General features: G+C 49.7%; 1 protein-coding gene across 1 annotated transcript in view; it reads left to right on the top strand.

Moving 5' to 3' along the window:
• LOC8043831 (protein Skeletor, isoforms B/C) overlaps positions 1-17,038 on the top strand; it is a 50,960-nt gene that overhangs the window by 15,108 nt on the left and 18,814 nt on the right. Inside the window, exons 3-5 of the mRNA XM_029972390.4 lie at positions 8,092-8,226; positions 9,051-9,123; positions 13,587-13,695. Of these exons, the coding sequence (XP_029828250.3) occupies positions 8,092-8,226; positions 9,051-9,123; positions 13,587-13,695 (317 nt within the window). The remainder of the gene's footprint in view (positions 1-8,091; positions 8,227-9,050; positions 9,124-13,586; positions 13,696-17,038) is intronic.

Below are 17,038 nucleotides of genomic sequence, written 5' to 3' on the forward strand. Positions count from 1 at the left end.
TAAACCCCCAGACACTGAGAAATAAAATAACGAACAAGGCGACACAAAATGTGTGTCGCCTTGTTCGTAATTTTATTTCTCCGTGTCTCGGGGTTTAGATCACGATCTTTCCTAACCAGCTCGCCGGCATAGTTTCGCTTCTTGAGAAACCCGGCTTGCTGGCAGCCTCTTGCACGTTTCCGCGCCACCAACCTGTCAAATACAAACGTGTTACCGTAGCTATTGACAGGTCCTGCCCCTGAAAGTCTGAAGTCCGACCGTGTCACCAACAATATTTAGTCTTATCACGTCTTCCAGCAGTTTGCGTTTCAATGTTCCCTCAGGGGAACTCGGGCTTCGAAGATTCCATAGCGTTGCCTGCCCTTCGGCGCGAAGAAAAAGTCTTTTCGTTGCCTTTCATTCACTCGCACCGGTAAGCAACCACTGCAGCGTGAGCGTTGACGAATCGCTCTTCCTCGTATTGCAATCAGGGCTTCCTGGGGATGTCCACCTTGCGGTTGAAAAGTTTCCGCGGCTGCATTCCCGCTGGACAAGCGCGTAGTATATGCAAGGACCTTAGAGATCGTGCAACATAGAATTGTTACAGAGTGGAAGCGAAACTGGAAAACACAAAACTAAGCTTTCTTTTTGTCACCGCATAACCTCCGGTATAGCTCACCACTATAATTAGTCGAATAAGCGAAGCGAACGTCGAGGCCCGAAGAGTGCTTGCACCCGAAAATGCAATATGTGCTGCAATGAAAACATCCTGCCGAGTGTCGCCGAAAATCGGCATTCGCTTCGGGCTTATGCCATAGAGCGAAAGGATTAGCTCGATGTGTGCTTTGTGGCACAGCAGACAGCAGACGTGCAGGCCTAGTTTATAAACAAAGCGGAAAGTATTCGAGCAATAAAAAAAAGAAAAAGAAAAAAAGAGAGAATTTTGCAGAACTCAGTTCTTTATATATATATTTTTTTTTTAATTTCTGCCGTTTAAATGGTAGAACGAAATCACGGAGTTTTTCAGTGGCCTCGCTCCGGCGATGACCGATTTCGACATCCAGGACTCATCTACTAATAAAAATCGATTGCAAAGCCCTTTCTGGGCGTTCGTATATTAACGTTCTCCTTCTTGTTTTGATTGTATCGCATATTTAAACAGAATAAATTAATTCAACCGTATAAATACGGGTGACACCTGGTTGCTTCGGTAAATACAATTCTTCCGTTGTATAAGGTTCTTATTGTGCCGGTGAACTTTTTCTTCAAAGAAAAAATTAAAACCCTTGTTTCTCTGCAGTTGAAGGAGCAAGTTAGGTTATTCCAAGAAGCGAAGGTGTGCAGGCGAGCTGGATAGGATAGGAAACATCATAATCTAAAACCTGAAACACGGAGGAAATAAAATAACGCACAGGGTCATGATAGATTCTAACGTTCTTTTCTTTATTAATTTTGTTTTTGCGCAGTTCAAATGCCCCCCCCCCCCCCCCGGTAGGCATTAGTAAACTCTCTCTAACGGACGAAACGTTCTTAAAATTTGAAGAAACCCCAGGTCTCGTATCTGAGATGGCAAAAGAACCTCCGTAAAGTTAATTTATAATTGGGCGTGGCACTTTCTGCTCATTCACGCGCATAAAAAAACTACACCGACCAAAAAAAAAGAAACGAAGAAAAAAAAAAAACGAAAGCAACTGGTTTGTTCGATGACCGATCAGCGCCGCAATCTCATCCAACAACTCCTCCTCAGCGAGTCTGGGGCTGTGGACGTGAGCTGCTGCCGGTCACCGCTGTCGGCAGCGTCGGAATGCTGGCGAGCTTCCAGGTGGACGTTGCGATCGATGCCGCCAGGACTTCTGTCGAGTTTGTCGACCTGCCACGCTTCAGCGACCGCTGTCCGACCTGCATCGGCGTTGCTACGACGACCACGTGCTTGGCCCATTGCTCCCGGGGTCGCTTGCACAGTGTGCCACGTATACGCATGCATGACTCCTTGGTCCCCTTTGAGCGACTCCGCAATTAGCGCCTGTTCCGGTCACGCGTATCCGACAGCAGAGCAAGTGGCGCGAGGGCGCCCCCAGCGTTTCCGTGTTTGCTCGCCGTTTTTGCTCGCATTACCACCTAGAAGACGAGGCCTGTGCATGACATCATCGATAGTGGATCCCAGGACCGCCCCAAGACTAGTGTAAGAACTTCGATTTTGACGGTGTTGGCAGTATTGGTTTAAAAGCGCAATGATTTCCAGCTGCCACCATGCTAATTACAAACACCATCGAACTTGTTGTTCATAGTGTCACGAGAGGTAACCATAGGAGGGCGCCACCCAAACATCTCGCCGTTAAAGGGATACTGAACCAAAGAATGTAGTGCCCATAATAACTGGCGCACGTTCTTTCCACGCGCCAGCAGCCGCCGGTGTGCGCAAGCACACGCAACGAAAATGACGTCAAAGACCTCCATTCGCGCTTAAGAGGACAGCGAAATGCATGGGCTTCGGGTCAAAAGAGAATAAAGACAGGTTTTTCATTTCTATAAGTGAAAGCTACGTGCTTGTTAGAGCAATTAATCGCTTACCTTTTACACCAGACACCACTATGTAGATGAAAAACTTGTCTTTATTCTCCTTTGGCCCGAAGCCCATACATTTCACTGTCATATTAACCGCAAATGGAGGTCTTTGACGTCATTTTTGTTGCGTGTGCTCGCGCACGCCGGCGGCTGCTGGCTCGTGGGAAGAACGTGCGCCACTTATTATGGACACTAAATTCCTTGGTTTAGTATCCCTTTAATATTGCTCAAGCACCAAGGACTGCTGGGAACGTATAGCCACACGCGCTGCACGCGCTGGCGTTATTGGCACAACAGATTCAAAACAACAAAAACAAGGCTTCGACGAACGCGCTTGCAAAGTGTCATTTCTTTTAAAGGAGCTGTGCAACAATATTCAATTGGAATGTTTTTCTCTCTACCCGAGCTTACTGGCACACCTGGGACTCAAGGATACTCACACGCAACGTCATTGACCAAGAAACTCCTTTGTTGCGGTGTAATTTCAAGGACAAAAGCGATCATTTTCATTCAATCTCTCCTTTGCAAAATTTGATGACGTAACTCGGGGATCGCAATACACCCAAGTGACGATATTTGAATGCGGTTCATAGATTGGACCCGAGCATTGCGTGGGCACTCGACTTGGGCTCGTGACAATTGCTAGCTCGAGAAGCATTCGGGCTGTGACCCGTGTCCAATCGCTGCAACGACGACAAGAGCCGAGCCATAACAATGTCTGGAACTCAGCGCGTGTCCTGTGCTTTGCCAACCCCAGCGCGTGGCTATGATCAACACTGGTGGCATAGAATCGGCTCCAGATCACGTGGCCGCTTGTTCTGGCTGCGAGTTGAGGGGGCGAACGCCGCTCATTTTTCTTAAAATTTTTTCTGGGACTTCTATTGCGTGGGGTGAAAAACGAACGCGTGTTTCATAGGTCATTAACGTTAGGGATCCGTTTTAAGCGGTATTTGTGCACAGTACAAAAATTGTTGCACAGCTCCTTTAAGTTTTTGATTTGGAACGGTTACCGCTGGTAGGCGGCAGTACGCTTTACACACGCGCCAGACTACGGCCGCCATTGCCGACCACCTCTTGTCTTACCGCTCATTCACACTGGAAGCGGATCCGCGTTCGCAAAGCGGTTGCGAACGCGGTTGTATAACGATCCAGTACAATTGCACGCGCAATCGATGGCATCGAGCGCGCGTGCAATTGCACAGGATCTTTATACAACCGCGCTCGCAACCGCTTTGCGAACGCGGATCCGCTTCCAGTGTGGATGAGCGGTTACTGAGGTACCGAGGCTCTGAAACGGGCGTCGGCGAGCCTCGACAAAGGCCAGTGTTAAGGAGAACCAAGCAACAAAAACAACAACAAAAAAAAAAAAAAGAAGAAAAGTCAGCGACCTGGCCTGCAATGGTAGTGACGAAGTGAAATAAACGGAATAGGAGGAAATAAAAACTGAAGGTCGGTTATGGCGGCGCCCATGCACAGCTGCCTGAAAGCGTCTAGAGATCTTTCCAGAAAATAGCTTCAGGCTAGTGCCTTTTTTCGGCGTGATTAGCTCGCTTTCCGAAGGGACGAACATGCGCTTGCTGAGCTGTGGAGATCCCACGCTAGGCTGTCGATTTGTAAACATTGGAACGCTTTATAGTTTTGCGTTACGTTCGCGAAGGAGCAGGACTGCACGAACCATAAACCGCTCAAAGAGGCAAGGCCCATAACGTCGGCTTTGCGCGCGGCGCATCGCGCGTAATGCCGATCGTCGAGATCTGCGTTTTTGTTTAACAGCGGAGGATGAACCTGAGATAAGGTTCCAGCGCGAGAGACGTCTTCTACGTTGCAACACCGAGGAGCGAACAAGGATTGGTGGGATCCTCCTCACTGGACTTATTGTAAGTGAGGACTCTGTCGGTGGTCCGCGGGAAAGTACGCCCACGGGTCTTATTGGTATAAATGCTTGCTGTGGATCCAACAGTTTAGTCGCGCGATTTCTTTACTCCGTACAAGGACCGAACGGAACGTGCGTTGATTTTCCCTAGATTTTTTTTTTTTTTTTTGTATATCAAGTATCCACTAATCTGATTCGCCCAAGAAGATTGCCGGCTCGTATGCTCGCTCCGGTTGCGCTGGAGCTGCGTTTCAATCTCTACGCCTCAGACACTAAGCCTAAAGGCCCGTTCACACTCTTGCAACCGAGTACGACCGAGAGAGACTAGACCGGTTTTTAAGCCTCTTGCGATCTCTTACGACCAGCTCCGCTGCCGCGCATCCGGTCCTAAAGGCCCATACGCACATTCGCGTTTGAGCGCGGTGCGTTCCGTAGCGGCAAGCGGACGCGTTGCGTTGCGAAGACCGCTTGCGCCAAGCTTGTACGCACAGTTGCGTTGACACGCAGTCAACCGCAGTCAAGAGCCAATAAGAACGCGCTATCGTCGCTAGTGGCTCACCAATAGTAAGCGAAATCCAAGGCAACATGGCGGCGCACGGCGACGGCGTCGGTGTTCGATCTTGGGACAATCTCGCCGGCTTCCCCGATGTTTTGTCAGGCTTGAACCATCGCAGCCTTGGAAAATACAGTCCCCACCGCTCCCCAAAACGAAAAAGCAAGCACTGCGAACGGCGAACCGGATACGTCTCGCCGAGTCGGCCGGGTGGGGCGAGCGAACACGTCATCCCCTCTCCTCTTTCGACTTCTGATTGGTCGAACGCACCCGAACGCACCGCAACGCTTCGGAAAGTTGAGCGAGTCTCTACTCGCTTGCGTCGCGCTACCGAGCGTTGCGGGAAGGCGCGCGTCGCTCCGCAAGCGACCGCGCCTGGCCGCAAGGACTTCGCAACGCACTCAAACGCGTTCAAACGCGAATGTGCGTATGGCCCTTAAGAAGTCGCAAAAGGCTTAAAAACCGGTCCGGTCTCTCTCGGTCGAAGTCGGTCACAAGAGTGTGAACGGCGCTTAACACTCGACTTCGGTGCGTTTCGAGGCGAGAGAAAGAGACGAGGCAGCGATGAGCGAGTCACGCGCCGCTCGGAACGAAGGAAAGAACTTTAATGAAAACAGACCAGTGTCGCCACAGACGAGGAAAGTGGATTGAAGAGCTCGCCAAGAACGAACGCCTTACTGTGTACGCGCTTCGCTTCGACCGCACTGGGCGGCGCCATTTTGGAGACGGGTTGAAGCGCGACTGCTGCGTCGGCACTCGGTTTTAAAACGAGGCTTGGGAGTTTGAGTACTCTGGGAACATTCAGTGATTCTAAGCGAAGCGGGTGACGAGTCTGATGACGATCTAGAAAGCCTTCGCTCGTAAAAGGTTCACCGTGGTGTTTAGTAAGGGACCTCTCATGTGGCCATATAGTGATCTCATGGAGTGACCAGAATAAGAACCATTAAGAAAGTGTGAAAAGACACTATTTACTTTTCTGCAAATAACTTGGGCAGCCAATCAGTACGAGCAACTAAAAGATACTAACGAGTGACGAAAATTAGACCTTGGTGTTTGCGATGTGCGGAGGAAGAATGAGAAAGTGAATCGTCATGCTCATTGCCCTCGCCCACATTGCACGCCACACGTCTGATCGTCTTCATGAGCTTCGGCATCCGCTGCTAATACTGACGTCTTTGCGCTTAAAGTCCATTGATTCTTTATTTTACAATTGTAACGACAACCCATACAAATGACAAAGCACGTTCCGCTGGAACAAAATGGCGTCATTCAGTTCAGTCTTCTGCTGTGCGCCGCCATTCGCTTCCTAAAACCTGCAGCGTCACGCAGTCGGCGTTTAAAAAAATGTTGCTACCCGTAGGAAGCTATTATCTGAACTTCCGTTGCTCACGAGGGATGTCTGCCTCCGAGCTCTATAATAACAAAATAGTGGACACACAGGTTTTCTGAGAGCGAAGTTATGATTTCGCCAATGTGTGCATTTCCCTAGTGGCGTGTAGAGACCACTCCAATAGCCGCCTTCTGTGCGCTGCCACCTTCGTCTACTCGGCTGCGGAACTCTTTCTAAACAAGCATAGCGCGGCTTCTTTCTGCGGGATATCGTACACGCGCAGACGGTGCAGACGGTCCATTCGATTGCAGAGTCCCGGAGATCTGCCTCGGGCGGGCACAGGGTGCGTGAACGTCGCCCTGGTATCTTTCCCGCACGGCGTTGCTTCACGTCACTTTGGGGGGGACACGACTGGAAGCCGGTCACGACACCTGTCGTGTACTGACCTGCCGTCGCGCCCTCGAGGCGCTCCAAACACCGGCGTCCCACATCGGCAGGATGCGCGCCCGCTCGGCGTGCACGGGATCGCGGCAACAGGTGCCGCCGGTCCGCGGTCGACTGAGGAAGCCCCGCACGGGCTCACCACTGCGGACGAGCACGTGTGCGGGAAACGAACACGTGCTACGAGGACGAAAGCAGGATCAGCTTTCCCGCTTACTGAGAGCACTGGAATAGACCCCTTTTAAAAACCCAAGCAGGCCACAATGGCGGTCGCCATTTCTAGGGCACGAAGAGTGTGATTGAATCCGTGTCCTCGCCGATCGCTGACGCAGCCCTCGTGTCCAAATACATCATCAGATTATGTACCCAAACAATGGCAGACTCGGATGATTGTCGTATAGCAGCTCTTTCATGGCGCCCACTTTTGGAAAGGCTCTATTTTTGGCGCGGCGCTGATGAACGGGCAGCCTCGGTGGCAGCGGACCTCATACCTGCACAGTTAGATCGTTCGATTGACCGGCACCAACCTGCACCGGTACAGGAAAGTACAGGAAGGCAGTGCAGTTCCGGAATGTCTCTTAAGATAGGCTGCACTCGTCAATCGAATACGACTGCGTTCACCCGGTGTAGCTGACATCATCGCAACCCCTGTGCAAGAAGCAGACGAACTTGCACTCCGCATAGCGGGGATTGACCTGTACTTGTCCTGCGAGAAACGATAGGCACGGGCAGTTTTTTAGTTTTTTTTTTAAATTATTGTTTGTAACGTTTTGCTCATATGTCATCATATGTAATATACGCGTAGTCCCACGTAATACATTCAGGTAGCATCATAATTGTACTTTTGATTTTTGCTCGTTCCTTCGAGTCTGTCAGCAATTTTGGCTCAATAATCCGAAGTGGTTGGTGCTCCATTTGTCCCGCGGGAAAGCAGAACTAATCGGAAGTGTGATAAAATGTGCTGACTCTAGACTCCACGCACGTACACGGAGCGAAGAGTTGCGTAATCGATTAACATGTTCTCGCGTCCATTTTACCCTCCCCCCCCCCCCCCCCCCCCCAAATCATGCTCGGTAATCCCTGCGAGGTATGCTGGCGAATGACGAAGTCATACATGGTTTAACCCAGACATACGATATGCACACAGACACTGAGCGTGACATATCATATACTCAGTGTCCCTGAACGCAGACCTAACGTAATATAACTTAATGAACGTCTTCAGATTGTAAGCATAGTGAGGCGAAACGCTCAAAACTTTAGTGCAATCTAACCATGCACTGAAAAATAAAATAATTAGGGGGCAGTTTTAAAAGTGAGCGAGTGCTGATCACGCCCAATTTCTTGCAGGAGTGCTCGGCAGCTATCATGGCATCAAGATAGGCCCATTGAAAACACAAGCACATGGTGTCAGGGGAGACGTATACGCTGCAAATGACGTCAACTTTTACATCGCAAATTTTTACTACGATGGCGACGCACCAGGTTTGTTTTTCTGACATTTTTCGCGGTTGAAAGGACATGGCGGATGATAGCCTTCGCCCGGCGAAATGAGAACTGTAGCGATGGCTGAAAAGAGCGTAAAATTTAGTTTGGTGATTAGCAGCTTTGCTGTCTGGAGAGTCTGCTAATAGCACCCCGATGGCTCGGCCCTTCAGCCCCAAATAGAGTATACATACTCTGGATATGGGACCAACTGAAAGGCCGCTTATTGCTGGTACGGCTTGGATCTTATTTGTCTTAACTGTACTTTTTTTTAGCCGGTCCACAGAATAAGCGAGCAAGGTGCAAACATTTGGAGATAATTTGGGTTGTCCATAAAATTCTTTTCAGGCTAAAGGAATACAGAAAAAGAAAAAAGAAAAAAAAAAGAAGTAAAGTGTGGTTTTCTGGCGCCGTGCACCACATCCAATATGGAGGACATGTACTTTTGTCTATCCGTTGTTTTGTACGGATCATGTTGCGAATCTGTCGTGTTTGCGCGACCAGGGAAGGCCAGTGAGTCCGACTTGTGACGTATAAACACAGAAAAGGTTAGGAGCTTGAGAGGCTGCTTCCACCGCACGAGCTATAGTGCGCAGGGATGATCGGTGCGACACCGTCGACTTCAGTGTTGTCATTTAGGGATGCACCTGTCATGGCGTGACTAAGACGTGCTGCACCGCAGAGCAGCATTGATACAGCATATCGACACGCGGTTATGGGTTTATATTTGCGTGGAGATCACGTCGCTTTCTGCGAAACCCGGATGCCACCATTCCTCCGGCTCGTCGAGCGGAGTTCTCACCGAGCGGCGATGTTGTTTCCAGCGGCGCACTTCCAGGTCGGCACTGAAAGCGAGCCCGGCCCTCACGGTACCAACCTGCCCGACGAAACCGGAAGGTGAGTGGGAACCATCCGTTTCGCGTAGGACAAATCTAAGCCATTCATCATGCTTGCACGAGACGTTCAATTAGGTGAAAGCAAAAGAACTATACGTTGATGTTTCGGCTGTTTCAATCTTTAGCCTGATGTTCCAGGGGAAAACATCTGACCGCCGGATAGCCAGAAAACCGTGCTTTTCGTGTAAAGGCTGATTCCCACACTTCCGTCGAGTCCGACGGAGTGGAACTGCAAGGGCTTGGGACGTACGGGTTGTCATGGCAACAGATGCTTGGGCTCTAACAAAACTGGTTTTTACCCCGTTATATAGCAACCTATACACGCAGCTGTTGCCATAGCAACCCCCTACGCGGTCGGACTCACGCAAGTGTGTGAACCAAACTGAAAGGGCGATTCACACACTTGCGTTTGGGTCCGACCGAGTGCGAGGGTTGCTATGGTAGCAGCTTCGTCGGCTCCAACAAAGCCGGTTTTTACCCGGTTTTGTTGGAGCTGACGCAGCTGTTGCCATAGCAACCCTCGCACTCTGTCCCACTCAACCCAAGTGCGTGAATCGCCCTTTAGGCTCGTCAAAATATGAGGCGCTGAAGAAAATCAGCGATCTGCGTTCAGTCCTTATTTAGAACACTTTTTGTTCAGGTTCCGTCCATTGAAACGCGCATGAATAGAGCCGAAACACATACCTAGGTAATCTCGTCACACCAGCGTATCATTTTTCGCGTTATAAAGTTCGTTGTTAACAGGCACCGAATGCGAATATACGCGCACGACAACGTAGCGTCTGAAGCCAGCAACAGCCAGTGCCATTTTTTCGAATGGAGTCTGCTATCACCGCGGCATACGCTATCGTCGTTCGATTTCCCTGTACCTCCCGCACCGGTGTAGGAAACTGTAGGGCAGTGCACTTCCCGTATGTGTACTGAGAAACGACCGGACATTCACCGCCTACACCTTTCTGCACCGGTGCAGGAGGTGAAGCTAAATCGAACGAAGCTGCTATATCTGGGAACTTCTGTACTCCGTTCCCCCTTAAGCTGAGACTGCAGCCAGTGCCACAAGCACGAGAGCTCGCGGTCGCTGCTTTGAAGCGTTCTTCCGCGGAACAAGCGCTCGCACTAGAAATGCATGTCTCAAAGCACAGGCTAGCTCGCGGTTGTAGCTTTAGCAGCAGTCTAAGCTTAAAGATTGGTTCACACACACCTAATGCGACTGCAATGGCTTGCGATGTTAATCATTTTACGGGTTGCTTTCGCAACGGGGTTTTAAGCCGCTTCCAAACCGACTTAAAACCCCGTTGCACCAAGCCTCGCCGGAACCGCCAAGGGTTCAGCAGGCGGCTGCGTCCTGCTCTTAGCCCCTAACACATGAACGACAAAAGCAGACGTCGCTGCGACGTGTACCAATGCCGTGCTGCATGCCACACCCTAAAAATAGTCCGTGCGTCTACTTTCCCTCACAACACTCGGAGACCTAATCACCGCAACTTACGGAGGCAGCTCAGCGAATACGATGCCGAAACATATGTTTAGACCAAAAAACGCAATCTGAGTTGGGACATTACGCAATGCAAGCGTAACCTTTTGCATCGCTAAAAAAAAAAAAGAAAAAGGGGGGGGGGGGGGGGGGGGAGGGGGGTTTAACAGTTTTCGGACTTCGGTCAAATATTTGTGGAAGTTGCACTCCGGCCCTTCTAAGGTAAAGAGCAGCGAACCGATTTCGCATGCGTGTCCTAGTTGTCGTGTAAAAAAAAAAAAAAAAAAAAAAAAAAAAAAAGATAAATATTGGTATATCTCGCACCCGTCAATTCACTCCCAGTCTTTGGGGTCCCACCTGGTCGCACTCCTAGTGACGTAATTCGGGGTGCCGTGTAGCTTCAAGGTGTGCTCTCCCGGAAGACGTTTCCTCTCCCTCTCCCTGCTGACATTAGCGGGCGCAATGCTGCAGCTTTGAACCGAGCGAGTTCACGTAAGCTTCTCGCAGTAGTTCCTTCGACTGCCACTCGCGGCTGGAGGCGGGGGAAAAAGCTCTACTTTTGCTTTGCGATTATGCAGCGGATTCACGACATTTCTTAATGAAGGAGATGTTGTTTCTATCCTCCAGGACACTATAAACAACGTAAAAATGACAAGATGCAAATTCTTTTAGCCTTAAAATCGTTGCACCCGCCCTTTAATGTCACAACTAAGACTGCGTTTTTTGGTCTAAACATATGTTTGAGCATCGTCATTCGCTGAGCTGCCTCCGTAAGTTGCGGTGACTGGCTCTCCGAGTGTTGTGCGGGAAAGTAGAAGCACGGGCGTTTTTTAGAGTGTACGTCACAGCGTCCGCGGCGGTTGCTGTGAAAACCACCGCGCGGCGCCCGTTTCCGTCGCTCATGTGTTTGGGGCTAAAGCGACCCCCGCACCAGCGCGGTCTGGCATTGGCTTGCATTGCCGCGTTGACATTAGTAGACGCGATTTGGGAAATGCGGTTGTTGCTGGCTTCAGACGCTGTAGCTGCGTTCGCGTGTGCATCCACTGAACCATTGAGGAGACGCTTCGCTGTCGTGGCGGCGGAAACAAGAGCAGTCCAAGCTTTGTGCAGAAGTAGACGGCGGTGTGGCGAAATCAGGTGCGTGTTCGGGTTTTTTCGCCGTGCCGTTCAATGGGCTAAAGTGAACAAGAAAGTTCAAAATAAGGACTTAACACAAACTAATTTATTCTTTTTTTTTTTTTTTCGGTGCCTAATGTTCTGACATGCTTTACGCGAAAATGTTGTTTTTAGCTCGGAATTTGGACAAACTTTTTTTTTTACGGCAACAAGGGGATAAAATGACGATGGCCCGGTGTTTCTTCCTGTTGCATTTTCGGGCAGCCATGTTATCGCTGTGAGCCGCATCTCAGCTTTGCAAGGTGTATCGAGATGGTTGTTATTTCTTGTTGCTGTTATCGTTATATTCGTTGTTATTTATTAATGGCTGGTCAAAGAAGCACCTTTCCCTAAAACGGTCTACTCCTCACTCTTGAGAAAGCCCACATGTCAATTCCCCTACATTCTATATATATATAAAAAAAAGCTTTTATGCATTTTTTTGCAGATTACTAGGCAGGTAATCACCAGTGTCAATGGAAGGACCGTAGCGAATGTAGAAGACCAAAACACGGTTAGACCTGAACAATGCGATGTGCGCAGTGGCGATGGGCATGACGTTTCCCTCTTTCACTATCCCTGCACAAAAAAAAATCTTCAAGTCCAATCGCGCCCTCTGAGCTTCGTGATTCGCTGGGACCCTTCCGTTGCTCGCGTCGATTGACTAACTGAGTATATTTAGAATAGTTGAGCACGCCAAAGTTTTTTTTCTTTTTTTTTTCTTTTTGTAGAGCTTACAGAGCAAGCTGAATTATAGATAAGCCGTCTCATCCTCGGAAGGAGCCTGGTCACTACACATGGACGGTTCCCATGCAAGTGCCCCAGCGCTAATCGTCTTTTTGAGTAGTTTGAGTAAAAACGTTATTGATCCTTATCGTTCGTTGTTAGACTCTTATTGAGCGCGTAGATTGGCTTTGGGAGCGCTGCGCACAGAAGAAAACAGGCAAGCATTTGGTTTGGTATTCCGAGGTGTCCTGCCAGACGCTGCTCCGTCCGTTTCTGCCCGCGGGGCGTTTCCGATTGAGACGCGCATGTACACCGCCGCCAAGACCATTTTTGCTCGAAAGGAGACTAACTCCTTCTCTTTACCGCAATGTATACCGCCTTTCTTGAAATGGAAACGTCTGGCCTTTCTTATTCCCCGATGAACACTTGAGGAACGGATAGTTTCAATCTACGCAAAGTTGCCGCGAAAGACGAAATAAACGACACGTTAACGACAAAAAAAAAAATCGTTTTTCTCATATATCTAGGCGCATGAGCCGACATTCCCAGTGTTCTCGTATGACAGGGATTGCAGCAATAAAAAGTTGTTAATTAAACTGTACTTGATATTCACACTACTTCTTTCTTTCGTATTGTTATCAGTATAAGCGGTTACGTTGACCAGTCAATGTGCGTGCCACGTTGAAATATACATCTAGTGGTAAAGCATCACTATTTTCTACCCACGGTGATTTAACTCAGAATAATCTGATTTAAATTAAATAAGACCGATTTAAATAAATCTTACTAATTATTTTTAAAAAATGTTGATTTTCTTCTACCTTTTTTGTAAGCATGAGCAGCATGCCATCTATCAGGCGCACTGCGCGGGTCCACAGTCCAATGACTCGGCAGTTTTTGTTCTGGTGGAAAGCGCTGGAAAGGTGTATAAACAGTGCACAAATTGCCAAGAAAATGTGTTATTAAAGAGTAAAAAAATAAGACAATATATTACTGAAGTCACCCAGAAATTGTTGCACCCGTTGTGGCCGAGGCAACGCGCGAATTGCGAACGTGACCGCCACGTCCTGACTGACTTCCGTTGACGGCAAACCTTTTTTCGATTCCAGCACGGCCCCCTTGAAGGGTTACCGCGGGGCCAACATCACCATCAGAGTGCCTGACAACAAGAAAATCACCGACTTCAAGTACCTGGGCGTGTGGTGCGAGAGCTTCGGGGTAATGACGAGTCTCAGTGTTCCCGGAAGGAGCGTTGACGTGGCGCGTGTGGGACAGGTTTTATCGATCGCGTCGGTGTCATTTCCACGACTGGAACTCAAAGTGGCTTCCGCCAGTGGCACCGGACGTCCGGAGAGGATCGCGTGAGCCCTTCTTTCCAGCGGGCGCCACAGCCAGGCCCCGTGCACTTGGGTTCGAGCACTTCCGAAGCGTTCAGAGTAGACTTGCGCTAACGTTGCATTTCTTCGAACGATTTCTGCGCTCTCTATGAGCCATGCCCGCGCGTCTGCTTTCCCCCCACATCGCCCGGAAGGGGAATATCACTTGGGTCAGCAGAGTGCGCCCAGAAGGACAACGCTGGAAGAAACGCTTTCGAAAAAAAACTGTTCGTTGGCGGGGTCTTTAGACAGACTAAAACCCTTCCTTGAATTGGTGCTTGGTGCCTCTGCTTCGAGGGCTTTGAGACCGGTGCAGTACGACTCCGAATTTAGGGTCCTTAAAGTGTGTCCTGCTGTAGCTAATACACGATCCCTCACCAGTACGATGCCCCCTATAGACGCTTTACACACGCGCCAGGTTGATCCGCCATTGCCGACCCTCTCTTTTCTTACCGAGATGCCGAGCCACTGAAGCGGGCGTTGACGAGCCTCTAGAGAAGCCTATGCTGGGGAGAAGGACACAGTAGCAGTTAAAGTGGCAATAATCTGTCCTGCTGTGACAATGGTGAAGTGAAGCGAACGGAATAAGAGGAAACGAAAATTGAAGGTCGGTTATGGCGGCGCCCATGCACAGCTGCCTGAAAGCGTCTATATCCATACCGGCAGGAGTGGGTATTGAACTCAGTATCCCTGCCTGGCTTCCGTAACTTGCGCTTTGTCTTTACATGCCCCGAGCTGCGTAGCGATTGCTAGCACACTCGGCCACCGATCTTGAAAACGCCACCTACGCGCGAATAATGAGCATTATGAATATCAGCTCAATGTCCCAATAGGGAGTACTCACTGGCGGCCATAGCTATGTGCGCGAATGCTGAGCGCGTGCTGATGGCGAGCTTCCACAGTGTTTTTGTCAACGTGCATTCCGCACCATCAAGATTGCTGGTCTTAGCAGGCTATTAATGTGACCTCGTTTTTAGCATCGGTCTAAAGTCTAAACAGTGTCCTCAAATATGGCGTGCAGTGAATATTTTCTATAGAGTTCGGGTTTACGAGTAAAGCTGGTTCTTGAACATCGTTGTTCTTTGCAGGCGCACTCTGTAGATCGCAGTTACTGGGCGTCCGTCTGCTGTGCGAGGACGTTGACACTCAAGCATTTGCTTTAACACTGGGTTAACGAGGCCTGACTCTAGCCTCGTGTTCAACGGTGCTCTAGACGCGCGGACCGTGGCCATAAACGGGCAGCATATCTTTGATCTGCGCATTCTCTGGCAGCGATAGTTGTGGGCGCCGCTGCTAAGCTCGTGCTACAGGGTGTTTTCACCGGGTTAATCTGGCATTGCCAAAGCTAAATTTACTATAGCCACTGAAAGGATAAGAAAGGCTAGGAGACCTTTCAGTTGTCCCGCCTCCAGCGCTAACTTCCCACCTGCGATAACATTTTGACGTCTCGTGAGCTTGGAACATACACGCACTACCAACGCAAGGCAACGCGCGTGTGCCTTGAAACTCAAAATAAACGCCTTGCGCTTCTTGTCCTCTCAGTGGGTATAAACAGAGCTATGTGCCGCTAAACTGAAGGAGAGGAGGAGATGAGAGGGGGCGCCAGAACGCCGAGCTCTGGTTGGAACGATTAGGGGGTCGAGCTAAAGCTGGCTGCCTTTGTCTCCCTCCACTGCACTCGTCGAACGCGTTAGAATGCGAGAGCCAAGCGCCGGACGCCGGCGTTTCAGGTTCCAACGCGGCCGACGAGAGCAGTGAAGACAAAAGGCAGCCCCCCTCCCTCAGCTTTAGCATAGAGTAATATACACAAGGGAAAGGGCGGACACTGCCATAGGCCCCAGCGACCCAGATAGACCAGTGACAGCTATAATAGCGCTCCCAGCAGACAGCATGAAGCATAACCTGGTTCAGGTTCCGGTCAAGTTGTTTCGGTTTCAGTTTGAGCATTTCTGATTCGGTTCTCCGGTACCCTTCTCCTTCTCTTTCTCTCCGTCTTTCCCCCTTGCCTCCCTCCTCGCTAGTCTCTCGGGAGCTCCTCGTCTCCCCGAGCCGCTGTTCTTTTTTTTTTGTGTGTGTGTGTGTGTGTGTGTGTTTTTTATGTTGACTCAGTTTTATTTCAAAAGCAAGCCTTAACAGCACACACGGCCCTCCGTACATCCTCAGGGTGTCCTAAAGTTTTTGGGTCGCTCAACAGCTTGATTCCGCCCGATTAGGCTGCGCTCCGTTCGCTCCTCAAGAAATCGCACAACGGGGTGTTTGGAAGTAAACGTAACTTGGCTTTAATCATTTCTCTGGTTGCTGGGTGCCTGTCTTGTTCTCGTGCCCGGGAGACGGCCTGGCTGTCCTCGCTGGCCACTGGCCGCCGGTCCTGAAGCAGCCGAGTGACGGGGAAATACGACGGCCGCTCCAGTTCTCGGTTCCTGGCGTTCTCCTCGTGCTCCACGTTCTTTTCCTTTTCTCGCGCTTGCCCCAGGCTGGCACCCCCTCGCGCCTCTCTCGGCCGTCCTCTTCTTCTCACGACGCCCCCATAAGTTTCATGGATGTCTTGGATGTCCCTTGGATGTCCATAGGATATATATGCTGCTTGGGACCTTTATTAAATATCTAAATTTTATGCATGAGTTTGTTGTCTTCAACTGCATCTTTGTCGTCTTCAACTTCAACTAGGCGCCATTCATCACGTGGTTTTTGCGACGTATTAGATTAGAACTATTTAGTCGTTTTAAGTATCTTAAATACTTATAAAGCATAACAATATAAGAAATAAATACTCCTCATGGAAAGAGTTCTAATTAATTTTAACCAAATTACAGAAAAGCGCCACATAGCGGAGGGCATTAAACGCACTATCTGGGCCGCTATTCTGCTTTATTCTACTCTCTTTGCGTTTGCTATGTTACTCTATGGCTTTAGGTGTAGCTACGAAGCGTTCCAACCAGGGCTGGGCCTTCTGCCGTTCCCGCGGGCTCTCGTCTCTTCCTCTCCTTCAGTTTATCGGCGCATTGTTCTCGACCTCGAAAAAGTTGATCCACCTGATGTCCCATGCGTGCAGGCGCGTGCAAGATGCACGTGAAGGTTCCCCGCGGTACTCAATCTATAAGGAAGGTGCGGGTGTAGGGACTTTATTTAGGTTTATGGTTATGGGGCGGATATGCCGCGAAAAATCGGCGAATTTCGCCCGGCGG

This window comes from Ixodes scapularis, unplaced genomic scaffold (genome assembly GCF_016920785.2).
Source record: "Ixodes scapularis isolate PalLabHiFi unplaced genomic scaffold, ASM1692078v2 PGA_scaffold9__187_contigs__length_104089568, whole genome shotgun sequence".
Classification (NCBI taxonomy): domain Eukaryota; kingdom Metazoa; phylum Arthropoda; class Arachnida; order Ixodida; family Ixodidae; genus Ixodes; species Ixodes scapularis.